This window comes from Castor canadensis, chromosome 18, assembly GCF_047511655.1.
Source record: "Castor canadensis chromosome 18, mCasCan1.hap1v2, whole genome shotgun sequence".
Classification (NCBI taxonomy): Eukaryota; Metazoa; Chordata; class Mammalia; order Rodentia; family Castoridae; genus Castor; species Castor canadensis.
In genome coordinates this window covers 27,452,330-27,475,200 of record NC_133403.1, presented here as the reverse complement: position 1 = coordinate 27,475,200, position 22,871 = coordinate 27,452,330, and the positions used below count along the sequence as shown (strand labels likewise).

The 22,871-nt window shown below is 45.5% G+C and overlaps 1 protein-coding gene and 1 pseudogene across 2 annotated transcripts; one reads left to right on the top strand and one right to left on the bottom strand.

Annotated features, from left to right (window-relative positions):
• Positions 1-3,172: 3,172 nt before the first annotated feature.
• Positions 3,173-4,930, bottom strand: LOC109683748 (TATA box-binding protein-associated factor RNA polymerase I subunit A pseudogene; annotated as a pseudogene).
• Tchp (trichoplein keratin filament binding) lies at positions 4,910-18,862 on the top strand. 2 transcript variants are annotated; one of them, XM_020159761.2, is made up of 13 exons: positions 4,910-5,017; positions 6,375-6,568; positions 7,267-7,477; positions 8,069-8,125; positions 9,602-9,670; positions 10,193-10,366; positions 11,538-11,650; positions 11,803-11,869; positions 13,310-13,482; positions 14,405-14,486; positions 15,716-15,901; positions 16,408-16,551; positions 17,475-18,862. In XM_020159761.2, exons 2-13 carry the CDS (start codon positions 6,375-6,377, stop codon positions 17,505-17,507), a joined length of 1,503 nt encoding a protein of 500 aa, XP_020015350.2. In that variant the 5' UTR covers positions 4,910-5,017; the 3' UTR covers positions 17,508-18,862. The 2 variants fall into 2 exon arrangements, with proteins under 2 accessions (XP_020015350.2, XP_073917173.1); XM_074061072.1 differs by lacking the exon at positions 4,910-5,017 and adding an exon at positions 5,280-5,630.
• The last annotated feature ends 4,009 nt before the right edge of the window (positions 18,863-22,871 follow it).

Sequence of the window (22,871 nt, the reverse complement as noted above, 5' to 3'; positions counted from 1 at the left end):
CATGGGGGATTCATTGTGACAATTCCAAATACATTTATTTTGTACATTGGTTAGATCACCCCCACTGCTCTCTCCCTCAGCCTCCTCCCTGCCCCACTTAAAGTAATTGCAAAAGGTTTCTTTTTTTTTTTTTTTTTCTTTTGTGGTCCTGGGGCTTGAACTCAAGGCCTACACCTTGAGCCACTCTACCAGTCCCCCCCCCTTTTTTTTTTTTGGTGATGGTTTTTTTCTGAGACAGGGTCTTGCAAATTATTTGTCTAGGCTGGCTTTGAACCACAATCCTCCTGATCTCTGCCTCCTGAGTAGCTAGGATTACAGATGTAAGCCACTGGCGCCTGGCTCTCTCTCTCTTTTGGTAGTACTGGAGCTTGAACTCAGGGCCTCATACTTGCTAGACAGTTGCTCTACCACTTTGAGCCACTTCACCAGCCCTATGAGAGGTTTCTTTGTTCTATTTCATATAAGTATATAAAGCCCATCAGCCATATACTCTCACCTTAATCTCCTTCAACCACCTTCCACCCATAAGTATCCTCTCACACTATTCCTATATTACAGTCATGTGCTGCGTTATTAATATTTCAGTTGATGTTCAAAGGGATTTCTCAAATCCCCACTGTGAATATACTTGACTTTGGTCCATTCAACCCCTTTCATCACTCTCCCTTACCCCTTTACCTCCCACCCCCCAGTTTTCACCAGCTTTCAGTACATACCCTTGTTTCCTCTACCTTCACAGATATTATGTATTATGATATATTGATGCTCTATCATTCTTTCCTTTCCCTCCTTCCCTGGGTTCCATAGAGCAGTTCCACTGTTACAAACCTGTCCTACATCTGAGTTTGTGTAGGATCATGCTTGTTTTTGTGTATATGTTTATCTTTGGATCTGTCATGTACGTATCAGCGAAAACAGGAGGCCTTTTGTCTTTCTGAACCTGGCTCACTTCACTTAACGTGATGTCCTCCAATTGCATCCAATTACCTTCACACCATGAAGGATTCTTTTAAGAGCTACAAACTTCTGGAAAAACAGGCTATAAAAGGATTCACGAGCTCCTGGAGGTGAGTATAAATCCTGGCTCTCAGGGTCCTTGCTGCGTGACCTCAAGAAAGTTGCTTTGCCCCTCAGAGCCTCTGAAAAAACAGAGGCAGTACCACCTACCACCCAGGTCAGAGGGGGGACTTAAATAAGGTAATATATCTAAAAGCACCTGCTGGTAGTCAAGATAGCTTAGGTCCTTTCTTTTTTTCTTGCTTTCAACACCATTGTTCCCTTTTAGTTTTGGAAGAGGAGAAAGGGCTCAAAGATAGGAAATCTATTTATTTTTTCATCCTCAACACGTTTACTGAGTGCCTACCATGTGCCAGGCATTGGGTCTACAACAGTGCTACATCATGACAGGCTTTAAACAGGTAACCTTGGTTTAAATCCCGACTCTGTCACCTATCAGCTGTGGTTCCTCAGGTAAATGATGGCGCCTTTCTGAGGCTCATTTTAGGCCACAATGGATACAATAAAATACCTCACAGGATGCCCCGGGGAGCAAAAGTTCGGGGGCTTGTAAAGATGCTTATGAGCATCTTATGAGGTGGCAGCTGTGTGATCATGAAGTTAAAAGTGGAACTGGGGAGAGGCAGTGAAGACGCCTGACAGTACAAGAGGCCCAGAAGCCACAGCCTGGCACCTTCAGGATCATATTGCCCTCTGGCAGGCCAGCCAAGCCCTAAGTCCACCATGTCTCAACTGTGGCACTTCTCTGGTTTTAGAAGAAACTAAGCCCTGGAAGGTGTGGAGGGTGGCTTGCCCAAGGGACAAAAATCAGGACCTGAAGCAAGGTCTCTAGAGTCCAATTCACATATTTTTGAAGTTCCAAACACTCAGGGAGTCTGCCAACAGACACACGTTGGGTTCCTTCTTTGGGTGGGCAGCTCTTGCTAGCATGGTCACAGTGGGGGACTGCCTCCCCTGTCCTTTGAGGGTATAGCATGGGAGTGTGGCCAAGGGAGGTAGGGCAATTCTTGTGCATGGAGCAGAGCAGCTCCTGAGTAAAGTTCTGCCAACTCAAGAAAGGTGTGAAAGAAAGTTTGCCTTCGCACTGGGATGCACCTGGCACTCTGATTCTGGGAGCATTCCACTTAAATGCTCTTTGCTCACACAAAGGCAATTCTAGAAAGTCCCACAATTGTTATTCTCATTTCAACAGCTGAGGAAGCTGAGGCCAGAAGGATGAAGTGACCTGCCCCAAACCACACATAAATGTAGCAACATGTAGGTCATTCTGACTGCTGAGGCCATGATGTGAAGCTGGATATTATATTGCCTCTGGGAAAATGAAGAATGGAGGAACGAAGGAAAGAAGAAAATAATGGGAAAATGAAAGAAAAGAGAATGAGTGAATTTAAAAAATTTTTAAATTAGTTTTTGGTGCTGGGGATTGAACTCAGGGCTTCAAGCATGCTACTTACACTGAGATTTCCCAGGCCCACTTCTCTCTCTCTCTTGATGCAGGTCTTGCTATGTAGCCCAAGCTGGCCTTGAACTCTCATTCCCCTGCGTCAGTCTCCGGAGTGCTTGGAGTTACAGGTGTGTGCCACCACGCCCGGTTACTTTCTTTTTAATGGAATAGTTGATATATAAAATACATGTAACTTATGTGAACTATAAAACATAATGGAATGAAAACCCTTGAACCCACCACCAATCTAAGGCTATAGCAGAAAGTTACCAATAACTTACCACTACTATGGCCAGCAGTTCTCTACCCCGTTACACATTGGACATACCTGGGGAAATTTGAAAACCACTGATAGATACTCTGAGAGCCTCATGGGATTTGAGCCAGGCAATTTTTTTTTCCAGCATCACAAAGGTTTTTTCTTTTAATTACAAAACAGAGGCAAGTTATCTGTAAACAATAATTGCTATAGAGCAATTATTCTCTAAAACACTTTTTTGTTTGAAGAATCATTTCTTAGAAAAACTACAAGGTAATGTTACAAAAATATACAAATGTACATATATTTACAAAAGGCAAAGACAAATAATAAAAGAAAATACAACACAAAAATAATTTTTATAACTATACAAGCAATAAGACATTAAATAAATACATTCAGTAACTACTGAGCTATGACTCTTGTAGCTACAACTGTGAAATAAATAAGTATCAGACTTCTGGACTTACAATACTGTATTATTTCACTGAATTCTTGATCTCCTTAACTTTCTTCCTTAAGACTTGATCATCTTGTTTTAAAATATACTGAAAATATATATAACCTTTCCCTAACAGTATGGCAGCTATAAAAGCTTTTTTACAAGCCAAATCTTGATCTTCCTTCCAATCACTTTTTGCCCAAAAGTAGCTGAAGTGAAAGATTGGCCACCATTTTTTTCCTGGAGTTCCACTCTTCTTGAACATGCAAGATGATTTTCTATTAATATCCGTCTCAGATATTTTGCCAAGTATTTCCAAGCAGTTATGTTCTTAGTACATCCAGCAAAATCTAAGATGCAAAATAACATTCCCAACTAGTTTATACTGTTCTTCTTTTTCTGATTTTCTAAGTAACTTTTAGAATTCTAACATCAGTTTATGAGATGGTACAAGTTCATGCAAAATCTTCAGTACACTTCGAAGTTTTGCTGTTGGTGTCTTCTCTTTAGAAAGTTGGTAAGTAGACATGGGCATTTGGATTCGATGGGAACTTTTCAACATATGCATAATTGTTGAGAACCTTTCTGGCTCTATCTTGATCACCATGGAATTCTAGCATCTCTACATAACTCTTCACTACAGGGTCCAAAACTCCAGGAATTTTAACCAATGCACAAATTTGTATAGATGTCTTCTAGCTGTGGCTGAGCATATTTTGGGTTTTTGTGCTATAAGTATAATCACCTTCATCAAGCACTGACAATTCCACCTTTTTCTGAGACCAAGTGTAATTCTGCAAAAGCTCTTTGTAGGTCTGAACAAGACTGATTAATATTTCCTGAGAAGACAACTTCTCACCGTATCACTATGTCTCTGCTGGACTTAGATTTCTGTTTGAATCCTCAAACATTTCATGATGTAGAAGGTACAATGCATGTTGTAAGGAGATATTTAAATAATTCAAGACACCAATTTTTTCATTGGATCAGTAAAGGTATTGAAAGTCTCCACGTTGACAAACTATTTTGGGTGGGGCTGGAGTCAGAAACTCCCAGGCATCTGTTTTTCTTCCAGAAGACTCATACTGTTTACCCCAGGTGCAGCCTGTTTTTTGTAGCTGTCTGAATCTTCCAAGATTTGCAAATAACTGTGCATGCATTCTGCAGCTGCCATTGGTGCTTTAGCAGAGCTTCTTGGATAAAACTTAAGCAAGCACTTGTTGTCTGAGTAAAATGCTTCTCCTTTTTCCCTCCAATCACTACAGTTCCTAACTACTTTTGAATCCAAGGAAAATGCATTCCTCTGCCAGACATCACAGAAGTTTCCACCTGGTCATCTTCTGTCGCAGGTCTTGTCAATTTATCACTGAAATCACTCATACCTATTTCAAACTGTCTACACTTACAGCTCCTGGTAAAGCTCCAGCATCTGGGTTTTTAGAAGCTCTCCAGGTGATTCTCATGTGTAGCCATGTTTGAGAACCACTGGTTTATATTCTCCCCTCTATCCTAATTGCTCGAATTTCTGCCTCCCCTCTTCACTTTCATCCTCCGCAGGTAACCACGTGCATTCTCCTTCCTTCCCCATTTCAAGGACTACAGACCTTTGGGACCGATCTCCCGCCCACCACCAGGGGCGCCAGAAACACCGCAATCTTTTTTTAATCTCGTGCGCTTCCAGGAATCGCGCTGGAGGTAGCTGGGCCCTCTAGGCGCTCCGTAGTCGCTCCAGTTGCCCAGGCAACGAGTGGGGAAACGGCCGGCGTCACTGCTGCGCGGGCGGGGAGGAACCGCGCGGGCCGGAACGAGCCTGGTCGCAGCGGGAGCGCGGGTCGTTGCCGGAAAGCAGAGAAACGTGAGTCCGGAGTTGGGCTTGGCCGGGTGGGCTCGTATTAGGAACCCGACCACAGGGCTTTGCCACCGGTATCCCTGCGCTGGCGGAAACTGGGCGGAAGTCGGAGGACGCGAGTCCAGGCCGGGGAACCGTCCCCACTGCTCCCTTTGCGCTCTGGGTCCGACGTTTTCCTCTGCAGCCCCCCCTTGTCAGGTAGGGATGTAAAGGCTGAGAGAGGGATGCAGCCTGCACAGGAAGCAGCCCTGCGTGGTTGCCGACCCAGGACTGGGATCTTAAGTTTTTGACTCCTGGTGCAGAGATTTATCCTCTGGTGACTTTACGGACAAGGGAAAAGCCCGAAGACACAGGTCACACCTCGGCACAGACCCTTTGATGCAGATTATTTGGTCCCAGGACCTGGAGGACTCCGAGATTCGTGATGCGAACCCAGGCCTGTGCGCACATCCGGCAGACATTCCTGTCCAGGCACTGTGTAGATCCCGTACGTGCCAGAACCTTTTGGGAGCCAGACTGCTGTCTGCTTTCACTGCTCCAGCATTGTCCCCGGGCAACCTGCTTCCTCTCTCTGGACCTCGGTTTCTTCATCATGGCACCCCAGAACACTTACTTCCAGGTGTGACACCCAGTCTTGGCCCCTTTATAAAGGCTGACTGGTGATTCCAATGGGCAGTCTCTTGCAGTAAACAGAGCCTGGACTCTGGCCTCACACTGTCGTAAATTAGGTTCCCAACTTTTTAATTTTCTCTACTTCCTAGCTTTGTGATCCTGGCCAAGTCATTCACTTCTGTGTGTCTGACATTTCCTCATCTGATGAATAATAGGGTGATTGTAAAAATGAAAAAGGTTATGTAAAGTGCTTGGAACATACTAATGATCTTGAATTATTGTCCCTGTTACTTTGCTTTGTTTTTTGAATCAGGTCTTGCTGTGTCACCCAGGTTGGTGTTGAACTATTGGGCAAATGATCTTCCTGCCACAGCCTCCTAATTAGTGCATAGCACTGTGCCTGGCTTATCTGTATTATTCTATGCAAAGCATAAAAGTCCCCAGTGTGCATAGTCCAGCATTTCTAGGACAATCCTTGATAATGACTGGCCCATCCTTGGCTACAGTCCAGGTTTATTTAAACTGGTGATTTTTGCAGCCTTGGTGTCAAGTCATTTTACAAATGCTGGTGCCTGGGCCCCGGTCTGAGGTTTTTATGATTCAGCTGGTCTGCAGTGGGGCGCAGATGTGGGCCTTGAAGCACTATCAGGTGATTCCAGAGTGCAGGTAAAGGGTGAGTGCCACTCATTAATGAAACAAGGGTTCCTGGCTTTGTAGTAGCTCATTTTCCTACCATTGCTGTTTCCCTCAGATGGCTCTCCCCACGCTGCCCTCTTACTGGTGCACTCAGAGACTCCTGAATCAGCAGGCAGTGCTCCAGCGCCAGCGAGAACAGGAAGCCCGGCTTCGGCATCAGTGGGAACAGAACAGCCGTTATTTCAGGATGTCTAACATCTGCAGTTCCAAACAGGCAGAATGGAGCTCCAAGACCTCCCACCAGCGGAGGTGAGTGTGCAATGACTGCCAGTTGAATGGAGGTGGGGGCTACTTACTGGTTAGGGGATGTGGCCTTAAGAGCCTAGGGAATATGGCTTGACAGTGTGAATTACCTGCATTGTGATGTTTTTCCACCTGGAAGTGGAAAAAAGATAATCAGTGAAGTAATATAGTCTCATTGAAAATGACAAAAATGATACAGAAGTACATGTGGTGGAATCTGCAGTCCTCCTTATAACCTCACACTCCCAGAGAGAAACACAGTTAACAAAATGGTACACATCCTTCCATTCCTTTTTCCTCATATGTGTTTATGCTTACATACACACAAACAAAAACTATTTTTATAGAATTATTTGTAAAAATGTGGAGGTTAAACGCATAAGCTTTAGAGTCAGGCCCAGATGGAAACGCTGGCGTACTCCTGCACAAATGAGCCTCAGTTTCCTGAGCGTGTTGTAGCTGCTATAGCGTAATTGCTCAGATAATTGGCTGTTACTGTTATCACATGCATATATAAGCCTGTTCTGTTGGCTTTTTTGCAGAAGCAAGATTTTCTCATGACTTGCCTTCTTTACTTTGGCTGGGATCTCCTTCCTGTGTCGCTGTTGCATCTGCCTTAGCCTCTTTTGGTCAAATGGCGGAGTGGAGTACACCACTTGTGGCTGTAGTGCAACTTAATGTGTTGTGGGCTTTTTCTCACTCAGTATGCATGCCTACCAGCGTGAAAAGATGAAAGAGGAGAAGAGGAAGAGTCTGGAGGCCCGACGGGAGAGACTCAGGCAGCTTATGCTGGAAGAGCAGGACCTGCTGGCCAGGGAGCTGGAAGAGCTCAGGCTGAGCATGAGCTTGCGGGAAAAAAGAATCCGGGAGCAGCATTGGAATCTGAAGTCAGCTCGGGAAGAGCAAAGGAAACTGGTACCTGTCATAGAGTTAAGAAGTTCCGTGCAGTAAGAGCATCCCCAGCCTGTCAGCGTTGGGCCTGGGGTCATTCCTGGGTGCTCTGGTCTGATGAGATGCTGGATGACTTTCTAACAGGGAGGTGCTCAGTCTTAAGTTCTTGTGCAGGAAGTGTGCTTTGTATGAGTCAGCTGTGTTCAGCCCCTTAAATCATTGCAGCTGATCTTCTTTCCTTATTCCAGTTCTATGATTCCTCAAAGGTTTGGGATTGGCGTATTTTATTTTCCAAAGTAGTGAAGCAGTGAGCTTCAGTCTGTTCTAGCCTGCTGTATATTTGGAAACCCCTTAGAAGGGACCTATCTGTAGCATCAGACTTTGCCCCCTTTCGTCACCACTGTAAGAGTCATTTGTTGGTGCCAGCCATTCTGCTCAGATGTCTGACTTCCAGAGCTGTAGGGTGCAGAGAAAGTAGATTTAAATGGCGGGTGCAGTAACAGTATGTTGAGTGGAGGAGCTCTGGGCCTGAGCTGATTCTCATTGTGCTTCATCCAGAATGTGAATGGATTTGAAAAGCAATGACAGGCTTCCCTTTCTGTGTTTTCTTGCTAGATTGCTGAACAACTTTTGTATGAACACTGGAAAAAAAACAACCCAAAACTTCGAGAGGTAAAAATCAAGAACCTTCCATTGATTTGCCTGAGCAGATGACATCCTGTTTCCAGATTTTTTTTTCATGTTTATCTTGTACTGGGTTGAACAGGAAGGAGGCAGATGGGCTGAGCAGTTTGTTGAGTTGTTAAAAAGTGCCTATTGATCACTGCTGCACCATCTATCTAGGGTGCGGTCCTTGCTCTTAGGGAGCCAGGGAGCTTCTTACACCAGTGCAGGCTACAGGGACCTTGGCAGTGGGGCTGGGGAGGTGGCCTGAGGAAGGCCTCAGTTTGGAAGGACATGGAGTTTTAACTTGACAGTAGAGAGTAAGGAATGGACCCTCTAGATAGAGATGATTAGAAGAGTCAGACCTGTGGCATGAGAACACAGAGTGAGTCCCGAGAGCCGCAATGGTTGGATGAGACTGGGATGAAGGTAGGAGCTCCAAGAGATAAGGTTAGTGAGACAGACAGGACCAGACCTTGGATGGCATTGTGTGGCCGTCCCCTGGAGGCACTGGAGGACACCAGACACTTTCACAAGTGTGCAGGGGACTCCAGCTGCACTCCATTGCACTCCCTCTGACAACAGTACCAAGGCAACCAGAAAAGGTGGTGGCAGTTGAGGAGCTGCTGCAACAGCCCAGCTGGGGACAGGGAAGGCCTGAACACTTAATAGCGTACATGATTGGTACTGTTACTTTATGTGTTCACAGTTGTATTTAGAAATTGCCAGTTGCTCAGCAATGCAGCATGAGTGTTTTTGAGTATTGTTTGCTCAGTGCTAATTTCTCCAGGGCCATCTCTCAGGCCGTGTATGTCCTCCAAAGTAATTTACTCAGAACGCTTATTTAGACCATTCAGGTTAGTTATGAATGTTCATGTTAGATGTGAAAGAAGTTTTAAACTTTATGAACAATTTTCCATACCAATGCTTTTGGACCAAAGCTTTTTTTGCGATTCATATTCTGATCCAGACGATTCTCTGAATCCACATCTTTTATAGATAACCCCAGACTTGTTGCAGTTGCTTATTGCATCATTTGACACGGGGGTGTATGTTTTCCCAATACTGCTTTATGGAGGAGGTGTTGGGGAGCCAAACTCGGGAAGTTTGTCCCTTATCCAGCTGTTTCTTGGGGCTATGGGGGATTGGCACTTTAGACCAAAAAGGTGCCTTTGAAATTGTATCTGTACTTTAGTGTCGGCTGATGTGCTTCCTGCTCAGTCCGGGGCCACTGGGACAAGAGTTTTTGTAATTTTGTTCTAGCATTCGTGCTTGGCTTAGAAGCACCTGGTCCTTTGGTTTCCTACTAGACCCCCATTCAGACTGTTTGTCGGGATCACCCTACACTCCCTTACTGGGCACCTGGGTCCTCACGAAGAGAAGTTCATGGCCATGTCTCATTGGACAGCACAGAAAGCAGCCACTGTCCCCACTGAGTTATCACAGGAACCAATGAGGGAATTAATAGTCTCCCCTTCTTCTCAGATTGAGTTGGACCTTCACCAGAAGCATGTGGTAGACTCTTGGGAAACGCAGAAAGAAGAGAAAAAGCAGGTTGGTTTGTGACTCTGGAACTAGTCTCACATGGCAGTGGTGTGACTATCTCCATCTCTTTGAAACTGTCCCTTGTTTTGGATGCTATAGAATCAGCTGAGGAGCAGGCCCTTTCTTAGTTTATTTGCCACATAGTGGGATCCCAGAGTATAAGGAGGCCAGGTGACTAGGGTTGATAGATAGTAAGTGCAACATGTGCCTTTAAGGGCGTTTTTGGTCACTGAAATCTCTTGATGAAATTTGTATCATAAACTCAACCCTGAGTGTAATAGCACCTCTGGGGTAAGAGCCCATACCATGCCTCCGTTGCTCTGCCTCCAGGTTCATTTGCAGTGTTCTGTTGACTTTTGGAAGGGTTAGGAAACCTGACATTGAATCCGTCCCTTTGCTCCCTTGCCTGGGGTCACCGCTGAGGCGGAGCCTAAATGGGCCCCATGGTCTACTGAGTGGCAGCAGGGAGCTGGGTCTCTAGCAGCTGCATGTAACAGTATTGACGTCCCAGGTTCTCTTGGCCTCTTGTAGCAAGAAGCCATCGAAAAGCAGGAAAACAAGCGGTATGAGAATGCATATGAAGCAGCCCGAAGGGAAACGATGGAGCGGATGAAGGCGGAAGAGGAGAGGCGGCAGCTAGAGAATAAGCTGCAGGCTGAGGCGCTGTGTCAGCAGATGGAGGAGTTGAAGTTAAGGGAGATGGAGGTGAGTGTGAGCCCTCATCGCCACTGGGGCAGGCTCTGCACTGCTTGTTCAGGTGAATGGGCATTAAAACTCCATTGTGGCCAGGTGCCAGTGGCTCAAGCCTGTAATCCTAACTACTTAGGAGGCTGAGATTGGGAGGATTGTGTTTCGAGGCCAGCCGGGGCAAATAGTTCATAAGACCTCATCTCCAAAACAACTAGAGCAAAGACTGGAGATGTAGATCAAGCATACATGAAGCCCTGAGTTCAAACCCCAGTCCCACAAAAAAGAAAAAAGAAAAAAGCCTCCATTGTGGGGGAGTGAGGGAATGAAGGAAAGGGTGACTAATTAAGGTACATTGTAAACACATATGTAAATGTCACAGTGAAACCCCCTGCACAGCAACAATAACAACAAAACCTCCGTTGTAAGCAGATCAGAGCAGGGCTGAGGACGCTGAGAAATGCACCAACAGCTGCATCCTCTCTTCTCACGTGCGTTCTCTCTCATGGTTCTCCCATGCTCTGACGCTGTGCCCAGATTCCAGAATATTAATAATGCCCTGATAATACCTGTCATCTTAGATGGGTTTGGAGACTTTCAAGAGTCTTCTTAGAAGACTTTTCAAGTGCACTAAGCAGACATGACTTAGTTGATGGTTTAGCTCTCCACTGGGAGCAGTTTATGGGTCTCAGGATATAAACCATGAAGAGCTTTTGGTTCAGGAGGCTATCTTCCGAGAACACGGTGATCAGTTTTCCTGAGAGGGCTAGGTCTTCCCTTTCAGATGTGGGGAGGCCCCATCTCCTTTCATCTCCTGTCCCTTCCCTTCCCCTGGTCTGAATGTTTTAATAACTAGATACTTTCTCAATGTCTTCCATTAATTCTGGATGCTAAAAATAGAGCCTGAACAAAGCCTTCACTCCTGGCCTTACCATGATTGCCATGTCAGCTGAGAAAGACAGATGTTAACTTCTTTTTCTAGCACAGGAAGTCCACAGGGCTGGAAAAGGCTCTTGTAGGAAATGGCCTACCTGAGACGGGATGAATGAATGAGTTAAGCTGGGCTAAGGGCTCAGAGATGGAGGGGATCATGAGCAGCCAAGCCATGCCTGAATGGTCCCTGCCAAAATGGAGAGAGGGAATGAGGATGATCTGATTGCCCTAGTCTCAGTTTCTGTTGTAATCACAGGCCACCAAACTGAAGAAGGAGCAAGAGAATCTTCTGAGGCAGCAGTGGGAGCTGGAGAAGCTAGAAGAGGAGAGGAGGCAGATGGCGGCCTTCCTACGCAAGGCGGAACTAGGGTGCGTGTGAGAGGCCTGTCTTCCCAGGCGGTGGGCCTCTTACTTCTCAGACTTGCACCGAGGTCCCTGGAGCCGTAGACAATACGGTCTGGAGTGAGCCATTTAATTCTGCGTGAGGCATTGAAGCTGTCTGTGGTTTACTCATTTTTTAGGCGCTTTTTGAGACATCAGTATAACGCACAACTCAATAGACGTACACAGCAGATTCAAGAGGAACTGGTGAGTCTGAACTGATAAGGTGGTTTTTCAAGCCTTTTTGAAAAAAAAATTTTCCATTGCTTAGTGTATTCTCTTAAGACTTGAAACCAAAAGTGGGGGACAGAGGAATAGGGAGATGTTGGCCAAAGGGTATGAACTTCTAGTTATAAGATGGAGAAGTCCAGAGATCTAACATGCATTTGGGGATTACAGTTACTAATGCAATTTTCTTCATGAAATGGGAGGGCTGGGGGTATGATTCACTGGTAAAGTACATGCTTAACATTCACGGGGCCCTGGCTTTGAACCCCAGCACAAAGAAAAGGAGAAAAAAATTGCTGAGAAAATAGACTTTTAAGTGTTCTCACCACAAAAAGTAACTATGGCCAACCGTGGTTGTGCACATCTGTATCCCTGGACTTGGGAGGCAGAGGCCAGAGGATCATTTGAGGCCCGCTTGAGGTACATAGCCAGATCCTCTCTCAAAAAAAAAAAAAAAAAAAAGAAAAGGTGACTGTGGGGTGACATGTATGTTGATTAGTTTGACTGTAATAGTGTGTATATATCAAAGCATCAAGTTACATTTTATTAAAGCTTGTATTTAAAAAACAAAACAACACAAAGTGAGATTCTCCTTGAACTGCCATAGAGATTCTCCCATAGTCTCTGCTTCTCCCAGGGATGCCCATTTGGGTGTATCTTCTTCTAGATCTGCTTACAAACCATGCCTATGGAGAGGCGACTTTTCTCCCCCTTTAGTTCTTGTTAAATATTTTAAAGTTATGTTCCTCACCATATTTAACAGTACATCTGTAAGTTTTTATAAAGATCAACGTGTTAGCTTTTCCCCCAGTAGCTGCTTAGTATTCCTGTTAGGTACATTAATGTGCTCCTTCATGAGTGAGTACCATCTGAGTTTCCCCAACCGTCCTTGCCTCTACTCCGGTCAGGACAGACCATCAGGTAGCAGTGTCACTCTTGTTCCTGGCGTGCAGCTTTCCGCCTTAGCACAGTGTCCCTGATTCTTCTCCAGCAATCTGTTGTGCCCACATACCTTACCAATGAGCATTTGGGTTGTATAGGACAACCCACTTAAATTACAGCTGTATAAGCAGTTTGTGTGTGTGTGTCAACTGTAGTCTGTGTTTTTAGAAGTAGAATCGCTGTCAAATTGGGTTCTAACATGTGCTCTCAGACAAGGCCATGTGTCTGTGGTGGCAGGGTGGTCACTCTCTTTAGTCAGAGAAAATTGGGCCTGTGTGGTGTCTGAACCATGCCTCTGTGGTTACTGGCAGTCTGTTCTGGAAACAGTCCAGCATCTTCCCTTCTTCTGGATGTCTGTATCTATGACGTGTGTGGAGGGAGGGATGAGCAGAGGGGCAGCTTCCTTTGTAGGAGCAGAGCTCGCCTAGCACACTACAACTCTGGCAGCCTACTCACTGGCCGTACTGCTTCCTGTAGGAGATAGACAGGCGGATCCTGCAGGCTCTCCTAGAGAAGGAGGATGAGGCCCAGTGTGTTCACCTGGCCAGGCGGGAGCAAGCCCTGGCTGACGTAGCCTGGATGAAGGAGGTCATTGAGGAGCAGCTGCAGTTGGAGAGGGCACGGGAGGCAGAGACGCAGATGCTGTTGAGGTGAGAGGCAGCAGCTGCCTGGGCAGGGGGCACCTGTCTTCTGCTCTGGTACCTCAAAATGCCCCCAGGTCACCAAGAGTGCCCTCTTTGTTATTGAAACATCTGTCCTTGTTAATTCATCTATCAGCACATCTTTGCTCTGACTTGTAGGGGTGTTTTTGTTAAGTTATTCATTAAGTTATACATTATGACTTAGAGTAACGACCTGTTCCATCTTAGAAATCTGAAAGGAGACTGCAATTATGGAGATGTAGAATGTTTCTTGATTCTATAAAAAAGGGTCTGGGTCCTATTTTTTTTTTTTGGTGAGTGGGAGTCTCACTATATTGCCCAGGCTGGTCTTGCTTTAGCCTCCCAAGTAGCTGGAGCTATAGGCCTACACCACTCTGCCCAGCTTTTGGGCCTAAAAGTTAAACTCAGATTGAAATATTGGAATAATTGGCAACATATGTTGAACACTTACTGTGTGCCAGACACTGTGTTATGTGCGTTACAATTCTCCTGTTACTAGATTCTGATATCCAGTCAAGTGCTAGATACTGGGACATGGAAACTTGAGGTCACTTGCCTGCCTCAGGGTGAGCTAGCCGGGACCCTAGGTATGTGGTGACAGGCTCAGGCACAGGAGGTACCTTCCTTCTAGGTCATGATGCTTTCACTCACCTCAGTGTTAAATGGCTGCAGTGCAAGTCAGCAATTTGCTTTTTATAAAGAGATGAAGTATAAAAAGGTAAAATTCTTAATTATCGAAATGCTTCCTGTGAATGTTCTCCTTAATTGCACTCTTTAAATAAAGTTTGTGTGGATGAGTTCACCTGAAGCTTGACCCGGCAGAAGACATGTGCTTTGTAGTCCTGTATGTTCTCTGGCTCACTCCCTGCCATTGGTGCTGGCATGGAAACCCTGTCATTCCTGTTTTCAGGGAGGAGGCCAAGGAGATGTGGGAAAAGAGAGAGGCAGAGTGGGCCCGAGAGCGGAGTGCACGGGACAGACTGATGAGCGAGGTAATTCCAGCTGCAGGGAACTGGGCTGGCCATTGGCCCAGGTGGATGTCTGGATAGGCAGTCAATCCCGATCCTGCCACATGTTCTGGGGTTTAAAATCAATGTAAAAGTAATACAAACTCATTAGAACTTCAGACATGTAGGAAGTACAAATGTAAAAGTCATCTGCAGGAACTGCTACTTTACTTCCTTCTGCTCTTCTCAATCTGTGCCTGCCATCTTTCCTATATATTTTTTTGTGTGCTTTTTGATTTCAATCATGGTTTGCTTTTCCATCCCATTGCGTGGGCGCTCCATCTGTTTCTAACTGGGCCTTTGTAAGAAGCACTGCTGGGAGCATCTGGTGTGTGAGGCTTCTCTCTGAGAATGTGTGCCTTGGTAGGCAACAGGGAGCGGACCAGAGAGTACATAGAAGACACACCCCCAGCACCGCAAAACTGTTGGGGAAACAGGTGCGCCATCCCTGCACTGCACGAGATCTTAAAGCGCGCCATCCCTGCACTGCACGAGATCTTAAAGCGCGCCATCCCTGCACTGAACGAGATCTTAAAGCGCGCCATCCCTGCACTGAACGAGATCTTAAAGCGGACTAGACTAAGAAGTCATTCTACATTTTGAAACCCATAGGAAATCGCGTCCCAGTTGGTGATTTTTCACTCTAGTGAATACCAGATATTCTCCAGTGGCTTTTTGCTCTCTCCATTTACATTTCTTCCATGTTTGTGCTCCTTCCTGAGAGCACAGCTGTTGGGTATGTCTGGGGTTTCCTGGCTCCTGAGTCCTGGCTGTGGTCTAGATTGGTCCCAGACTGGTGATGGAACATCACAGTACTCTTGGGGGAAGTCCCAAACAGCGAGTTTCTACTGCTCAGAGCAGTAGATTTAAATCTAAAATCTAAATTTAAAATTTAAATCTAAAATCTAAAAGTTTAAGCCTCTTTTGTGTGGCTTGTGTTTTCTCTTCCCAGAGCCCACTGGTGGGGTGATTCTCACCATGTTTCTGTAATCTCTGCCCCTGTGGAGAGGGCTCCTCTATACTCAACTGCCTCCCCATAACACATAGCTGAATTCTGTATGTGTCGGGTGGGTGGAGGCTGTGAGTATGTTGACTGACTGACCCTACCTGCCTGTGCACTAAGGCTGTGGTCCAGGACACAAAACCCAGCAGGTGTCTGGCAGGCATCTGTTAGATTGAAATGAAAACTTTTCCTTTCCTCTCGGCTGAAATAGGTTCTGACGGGACGGCAACAGCAGATACAAGAAAAGATTGAACAGAACAGGCGGGCACAGGAGGAGTCCTTACAACACAGGGAGCAACTCCTTCAGCGTCTCGAGGAGGCAAGGGAGTTGGCCCGCTGTGCAAAAGAAGAGAGGGAAGAACTGAAGTTGGCTAGGAAGCAGGAGCTGGAAGCCCAGGTGGGGCTGAGCCTGAGGGCAGAGGAGGCCCCTGCAGGGGGATAGGAGCTTGCAGGCAGCAGGCCCCACGGCAGTTTTTGCATCTTCACTCATGTCTGAGAGTCCAGTGGCATCCCTGACCCTCTTAATTTTGGTTCAGACTCCATTTCAAGTGCCCTCATCTCTGTGGGCGTCAGGCTGACATTACTGTTTTCTCTTTTTGCCACCTACATCTGTAAGCAGTTGGTTTACTGAGCCACAAATCCCTGTGTATTCAGTTCTACCTGCTGCATAATGGTGAATGTCCCTCCAAATACAGGGCCATATCTGGAGCTTTTACAAGGCCCATAGCGTCACCCACATGGCCTTCGGCAGTTCCCAAGTTCCTTCCCGTTTGCTGGTACCTGCCATCGCTGTTCCTGGCTCTGATCCTTCATCCCAGCTAGGATCACAAGCTTTCTTCCAGCTCAGAGGTGGGGCTGTGCCCAAAGGGCTTCATCTCTAGTGACCTTGTTCTTGGTGTGCAGGTCGCAGAGCGCCAGCTGCAGGTATGGGAAGCAGACGAGCGGGCGGAGGAGGAAGATGAGGAGGCCAGGCAGGCAGAGCAGCTATCTGAGGCTCTACTGCAGCAGGAGGCAAAGACTATGGCCGAGCAGGGCTACCAGCCAAAGGTAGGAGCCTGCAAGGTGACAGACCACCACAGGTCTGTGCTTGGCTGTGCTCTCTCGGCTTCTCTTCACTTGCATTTCTTCCTTTTCAGACTGGGAGGCAGCCTTGACACAGGATCTGGTTTAATCCTTGTTGGGTTTCAAATAGTCCTTGAGATGGTTTTGCTCTGGCTCCTGCCGCTGGAGCCCAGACTGAAGTCCTGACTGCTGAGCTCTGTGCTTGTTCACCCTGTTAGGGACAAAGCACAATCTAAGAGGAGCTACAGTCACAGCTGGTGAGAGGTGACAGTTGGGGCTAGGTCCCATCTACTCAGCGAAGCCAGGTGGCCAGATTGAGGCTGCTTATATGCCTCTTCTTTCTGTGCATCTTTCTGTCCCTGTCTCTGGAAGTACTTCAGTGACCCTGAGGAGGGCACCAGAAAACACAGAAAAACAAAGTTTTCTGAGGGAGCTAGAGACCAAAGATCCCTGGAACCTGACTGAGGGCCTCTGCCCAGCTTTACCCAGGGATTCCTGAGCCCCTGGCACTCTCAGATGCACTCCCTGGGATTTGTGCTACAGAGAAAAGAGGGCTGCCTGCTTCCTGGTCAGGTATCTGGGGAACTGAGTGGAGCAAGGTTAGAGCAGCTCCTACATATGCTGGAGAACTTTAGCACCCTAGCCTGCAGAGGGTGTTCCTTAGCACAGGTAACAGCATTTTCCAAAGTTGCTTGAGAGTGGATGAACGGGTGTCTCAGGATGAGGGTTTTACAGAGCAGACCAGAGAAGTTTCGTAGGGCAAGTGCTTTGTTTTTGGCCTCGGCCAAGGCTTTCTCAGTTGTATATGAAAACTGTCCTATGTGATGTACTTTTAGCTCTCTTAAAGTGAGGCTAACTCCCAGTATTCCAGAGATTGCTGATCTTATTAGTCTTATTTCTTTTCTCAGCCTTATGGACATCCCAAAATTGCGTGGGACTGACCTTGTTGGTGCCATCAGCACAGAGAAGGATGCTGATTCCTCTGGTACACAGCCACACAGTTGTACAGTACAGTGCTTGGTTCTGGTCGGGGTTTAGGGCACTGTCAGGTAATTCAGCCGTGCCTGTTCAGGTATGTGATCAAGCACCTCCAGGCCTGGCCACACGCCAAGGTGTTGTGGGCATGCAGCACCCAGTGAGAGGCCCTTTCCTGCCTTTCTCATCTAAGACAGGTCTCTTATAGGCTTGAGGTTACAATACTGTCAAGTAAGTCTTGTGTTTATAAATAACGTGAGAGTCTAGATGGACACTAAGAACTACAAGTTGTTTTCTATGACAGATACATGGTTTCCTCTTGTCTCACCTATTATTGTCAACCTCTCATGAAGACCCTAGCTAGAGATAGGGAAGTTTTTCAGTTTTTAAAATTTCCATTTAAATTCAACTATTGAGAATAAACAGTGTTGGTGTAGTTGCTTCAAGGTTTATTAACGTAGTCCCAAAGGGTCACATCTATATTTTGGAAGACACTAAGAACAAATTAGAACCCTCAAGCAGTCTGATGGATGCTTTCTGGAAAGGTGGTGAGAAATATTTTGTTAGCATTTCCATAATGGGGCTGAGATGTAGCTCAGTGGGAGAGCACTTGCCTAGCACATGTGAAGCTCTGGTACAAGCCCTAGCATTGCAAAAAACCCAAAAAATTCCATGGAGCATTATACATGGAGAAGTGATCTATATGATATGTGGTCCCTTAAAAGGTACCTGGTTGGTTAGTCTTTTAAAGGCCAGAGCATGACACTAGGGACCTCTAGTGTCTTGGGAAGGTCTGCTTACCTTGGGAAGGTATGCAGCATACTATAACTTAGGTGCCCAGAGGAACTAGTTGAACAAGAAGAAATCGGATCACTCAGAACCATGCGTCAGTTCCACGTTTCTCCACTATTACATAAATGTGACATAGTTCCTGATTCATTTCTACAGTTCCTTGTAGCAATGATCATATTTTTATTGTATCCTTTCCATAATCTTCCTCTGAGGTTTATCTTCATTACATTGTGCCCAAGATTCCATATCTCAGTAAATTACAGCTAATTACAGGACATTTTTCTGTGGTTATTAAAAACCAGGGTTTATTAAAAAAATCTTGAGAGTAAGAGCTATATTTTCTCTTCCATCATGCTGTAAAAAAACAAATTGAGCTGCAAACTGCATCCTTAATCAGTTTTTCATTTTCCTGTCTTGGAGTTCTTCAGCTATGATCCCTTGAGTACCACTTTCATTATTTCTGCTCATGTTTATTTCTCCATTTCACGTGTTCATTAATTGTGAAATAAAGTTCTGCTTTGGTATCACATCCAAGTCTTGTTATTACTGCTCTGATTTATTGCTGCAAGGGTGGGACGGTAGGGTAGATTTTTACTGATTCAGGATATGTTCATTTTTATTGTGAAAGTGATGCTCTTTCCCTTTTATTTCCACAAAACCACAGAAAAATGTTAATAATCATACACTGAACTCCAGTATAGAACCAATGTGGACAGAATGCCTGGCAAATAGGCGCTCAGATATTTACTGAATAAATATTTTCAAAATTTTTAAAGCCTGGTAGTAATCTTAACTAGCATTAAAATTATGTTACAGTGGCACTCTACCTTACTATATTTAAATGTTTCTTTTTCTTTTCTTTTTTCTCCCTCCCTCTCTCCCTCCTTCCCTCTCTCTCTCTCTCTCCCTTTCTTCCTTCCTTCTCTGTGGTCTCACTGGCTCACGCTGGCCTGGAACTAGCTATGTATGTGTTGCCCAGGGTGGTCTCTAAATAGAGATCCTCCTGCTTTAGCCACCGGAATGCTGGAATTACAAGTGTGTTTCACCATGCCCAGCCCCCATTTCTTCTTTCAACTGGGCCAAAATACTTAAATTCAGAGCTTGCACTGTCTTACTGTCCGTCTCTCCTTTATTTTTGGCCATACCAGGGTTAGAACTCAGCCTTGTGGTTAGTCAGCAGGTGTTCTTGAGCTACAAGTCCAGCCCCTGTCTTAATATTTCTATCGTAGCTCATATACCTTGGATATGTATTTGATTATTGTAGCTGGAAATACATAAGTCACACTGCCTAATGACAAGGATGCCTTGTGAGAAACATTTTGTGCGGTTTCATTATTGTACAAATTAAGATGATACAGCCCATTTCAGCCCTGCATGGGTGAGATGGTCACCTGTATGGATGATGTGCCCTTGCGTATGTAATCCCTTACTGATGAATCAGCATTATGTAGTACATGACTGTATATTGGTTTTATTGTTTCTAAATGCCTTTTTCTACTTAATGATTTCTAGATTTTTCTTCAGCAGATTCTTTTAAAAGGTCAATTCCTTGAATACAGATGGTGTTGAAGCCACTGTTAATATGAAATAATTCTGAGTTACTACATAAACCATGGCCTTTTCTCTTTCTTTGCTGCTCACTCAGCATACATTCTCTCTAGGAAAGGTAGTACAAGGCCTGGGGAGTTACAAGCCTAAACAAGAACACTGACAGGAGTCAGATAATGGAATCAGACCCAGGGATGAGCAGGTGTCACTGTAGGCACAGAGCCAGTTCTCACTTATGGGGCTAAAGAATTCAGTTGTGCAATATAGTCAGCACAACCATATTTCTTTATTGATAGGAGCATTTGTTTTTAACAACCGCCTGGTTGTTAGGTGGTTTTCATGTTTATAAATTACACAGCATCATTTTAAAGACCATTGTAATACCTTTAAAAACTCGCATTAGCTCAGTGACTTTGACTAAACTCAGCCATGAAACCACGTGGAACTTGATTTTAGGGTGTGTGATGCTGCAGTGTCTTCATTTTAGAGGGGGATTTACTTTATGGCCTAATGTTACCACTTCCATAAAGTCTACTTGAAAGGATTCATGCATGTTGTGATTTTTTTAAACATGTTGCTGCAGTTTCTATATTTTCACTCTACACAGTTGATTGTGCAAATATAGTACTTCGTTATTCATTTTCATTTGTTTGGTTTCCAGTTTTTTCTTATTAAAATGTCTTTTTCTAACCTATTGCACATCACTTGTAGTGCACACATTGAAGATACTCTCGAGAGTTAAAAAAGGGACTCTTCCAACATTACAGCATCCTGAGAATGATGGAAAGCCTTGTTTGAAGGCGTGAGACTGCCTTTATGCTGCTCTAGCATTTTTTCCTCATATTACTTTAATCATCTAAGCCATCCCTGAGCCCTGTAGTACTGTAGTTCACCCCACTCACTTGTGGATCCGGAGAAAAACTGAGTATCTGGACCTAACTGGCCATACCAAAAGCTCTGGCTTCCAATTTACAGATGTTTCTGGATCTTTCTGGGTTGCTGATATAAATGGGCTTCTCTGGTCACTCTTGCAGTTACTTTGGCCTCTACCAGTTATAACCTGAAGCATGCCAGCTCTTTAGGACTAGGCCTCTCTACCTCCTAGTTCCTCCCAGGTGACATGATCTAGGCCTTTGGCTTCCAGTACCATCTCCACGTCAGTATCTCCTGGGACTGTAGCTGTACACCCTCACCATGGTGCCACCTCCCTGTGTCCCAAAGGCACCTTAAGTCACACAGCCAGCACTCATCAGATAAGCCCAGACTCCCGTCATAAAAATCCAGAAATCCAGGCGGGTACAATGGCTCATGCCTGTTAATCCCAGCTACTTGGGGGGATTGCAGTTTAAAGCCAACTTGGGCAAAAAGTTAGCAAGACCCCATTTCAATCAATAAACTAGGTATGCTGGGTGTATGTCTGGGATCCCAGCTATGTAGGAGTCTACAGGTAGGAGGATTGCAGTCTGAGGCTGGCCAGGGCAAAAACAGACTGTGTGAAAATAAGAGGAATAAAGGGCTGTGGCCTGGCTCAAGTGAGAAGTCTGCTGTCTAGGAAGTGCATGTCTTAAGTTCAAACCCCAGTACTGCCCAGTCAGCCCCGTTCATCTGGCCCTCTCCTCCTGCACTCTCAGACAAGTGAACAGCGCCACCATCTGTCCTGCCAGCTGCACAGCTATAAATGTAGAGCTGAGTCTTCTATGCACCTGGAGTCCCGGAATCCTCTGCTGCCTCACCACTGTTGCTCATGACCACCACCATCTTTTCCTCATGCTGCACTAAAAGGTCTTTTACAAACACATAACTGGAACGAGTCACCAGCCTTCTTCAGCCTCCCATGGCACATGGGACTAAGACCCAATCCTGTGGCCTCTGAGGCCCTGAAGTAACTGGTCCTCCAGAAGTCCAGGAAGCAGCGAAAACAGCCTGCTGCAAAGATTCTGTTCACAAACCTGGTTATGGTCACCGCCTGCTAACCTAGATGCCCAACCCAGAAGGCCACGTTTGGGATGTTTTGCATGCATTAAAATGGAATGGTGCTGGGTGCTGGTGGCTCATGTCTGTAATCTTAGCTACTTGGGAGGCTGAGATAGGGAGGATCATGGTTTGAGGCCACCCCAGGCAAATAGTTTGTAAGACTCCATCTCCAAAATAACCAGAGCAAAATGGACTGGAGGTGTGGCTCAAGTGATAGAGAGCATGAAGCCCTGAGTTTAATCCCCAGTCCCACCAAACCCAAAACTTGTAATAATGGAATTGGGAGCTTTAAAGCCTAAGTTCTGAAGAGACATTTCTGCTGGGTTAGGTTTAGAAGCAGTAATTACATAATTCCAATGTGAGGGAAACACTGCTACCTTGTGGGTTGTTTTATCTCCCTTTTTCTTTCTGCAGTACTGGGGTTTGAACTCAGGCTTCATGCTTGCCATGGAGGCACTCTACTGCTTGAGCTATGCCTCCAGCTCTTTTTGCTCTGGTTATTTCTGGAGATACGGTCTCTTTTTTTCTTTTTGCCAAGGTCGGCCTGGACTGTGATCCTTCTGTTTTATGCTTCCCAATGCCGCTGGGTAACAGGCATGTCGCCATGCCTAGCTTCTTTCCACTGGGATTGGGGAGGGGGAGGGGCTTGCAAATTTGTTTGCTGGAGCTGGTCTGAACTGCTATCCTCCCAATCTCAGCCTCCCATGTAGCTTGTGATGGACTGCCACTATGCCTAGCTATTGTTTGAGATAGGGTCTTGCTAACTTCCCCCCCCAGGCTGCCTCAAACTGCAATCCTCCCAATCTCAGCCTCCCAAGTAGATAGGATTACAGGCATGATCCACTGGTGCCCAGCTCCTTGTGGTTATTTCTAACAGGATAAAATGATATTTTCATTTTGGGCACTTTTTATATTTTTTCACAGAGCACATCCATAGCTTTTGAAACAAGGAGAAATGTTATTTAAAAAATAAAATGAAGTAAAAGCAAACACTAGGGATAATAAAGCTCCAAGGT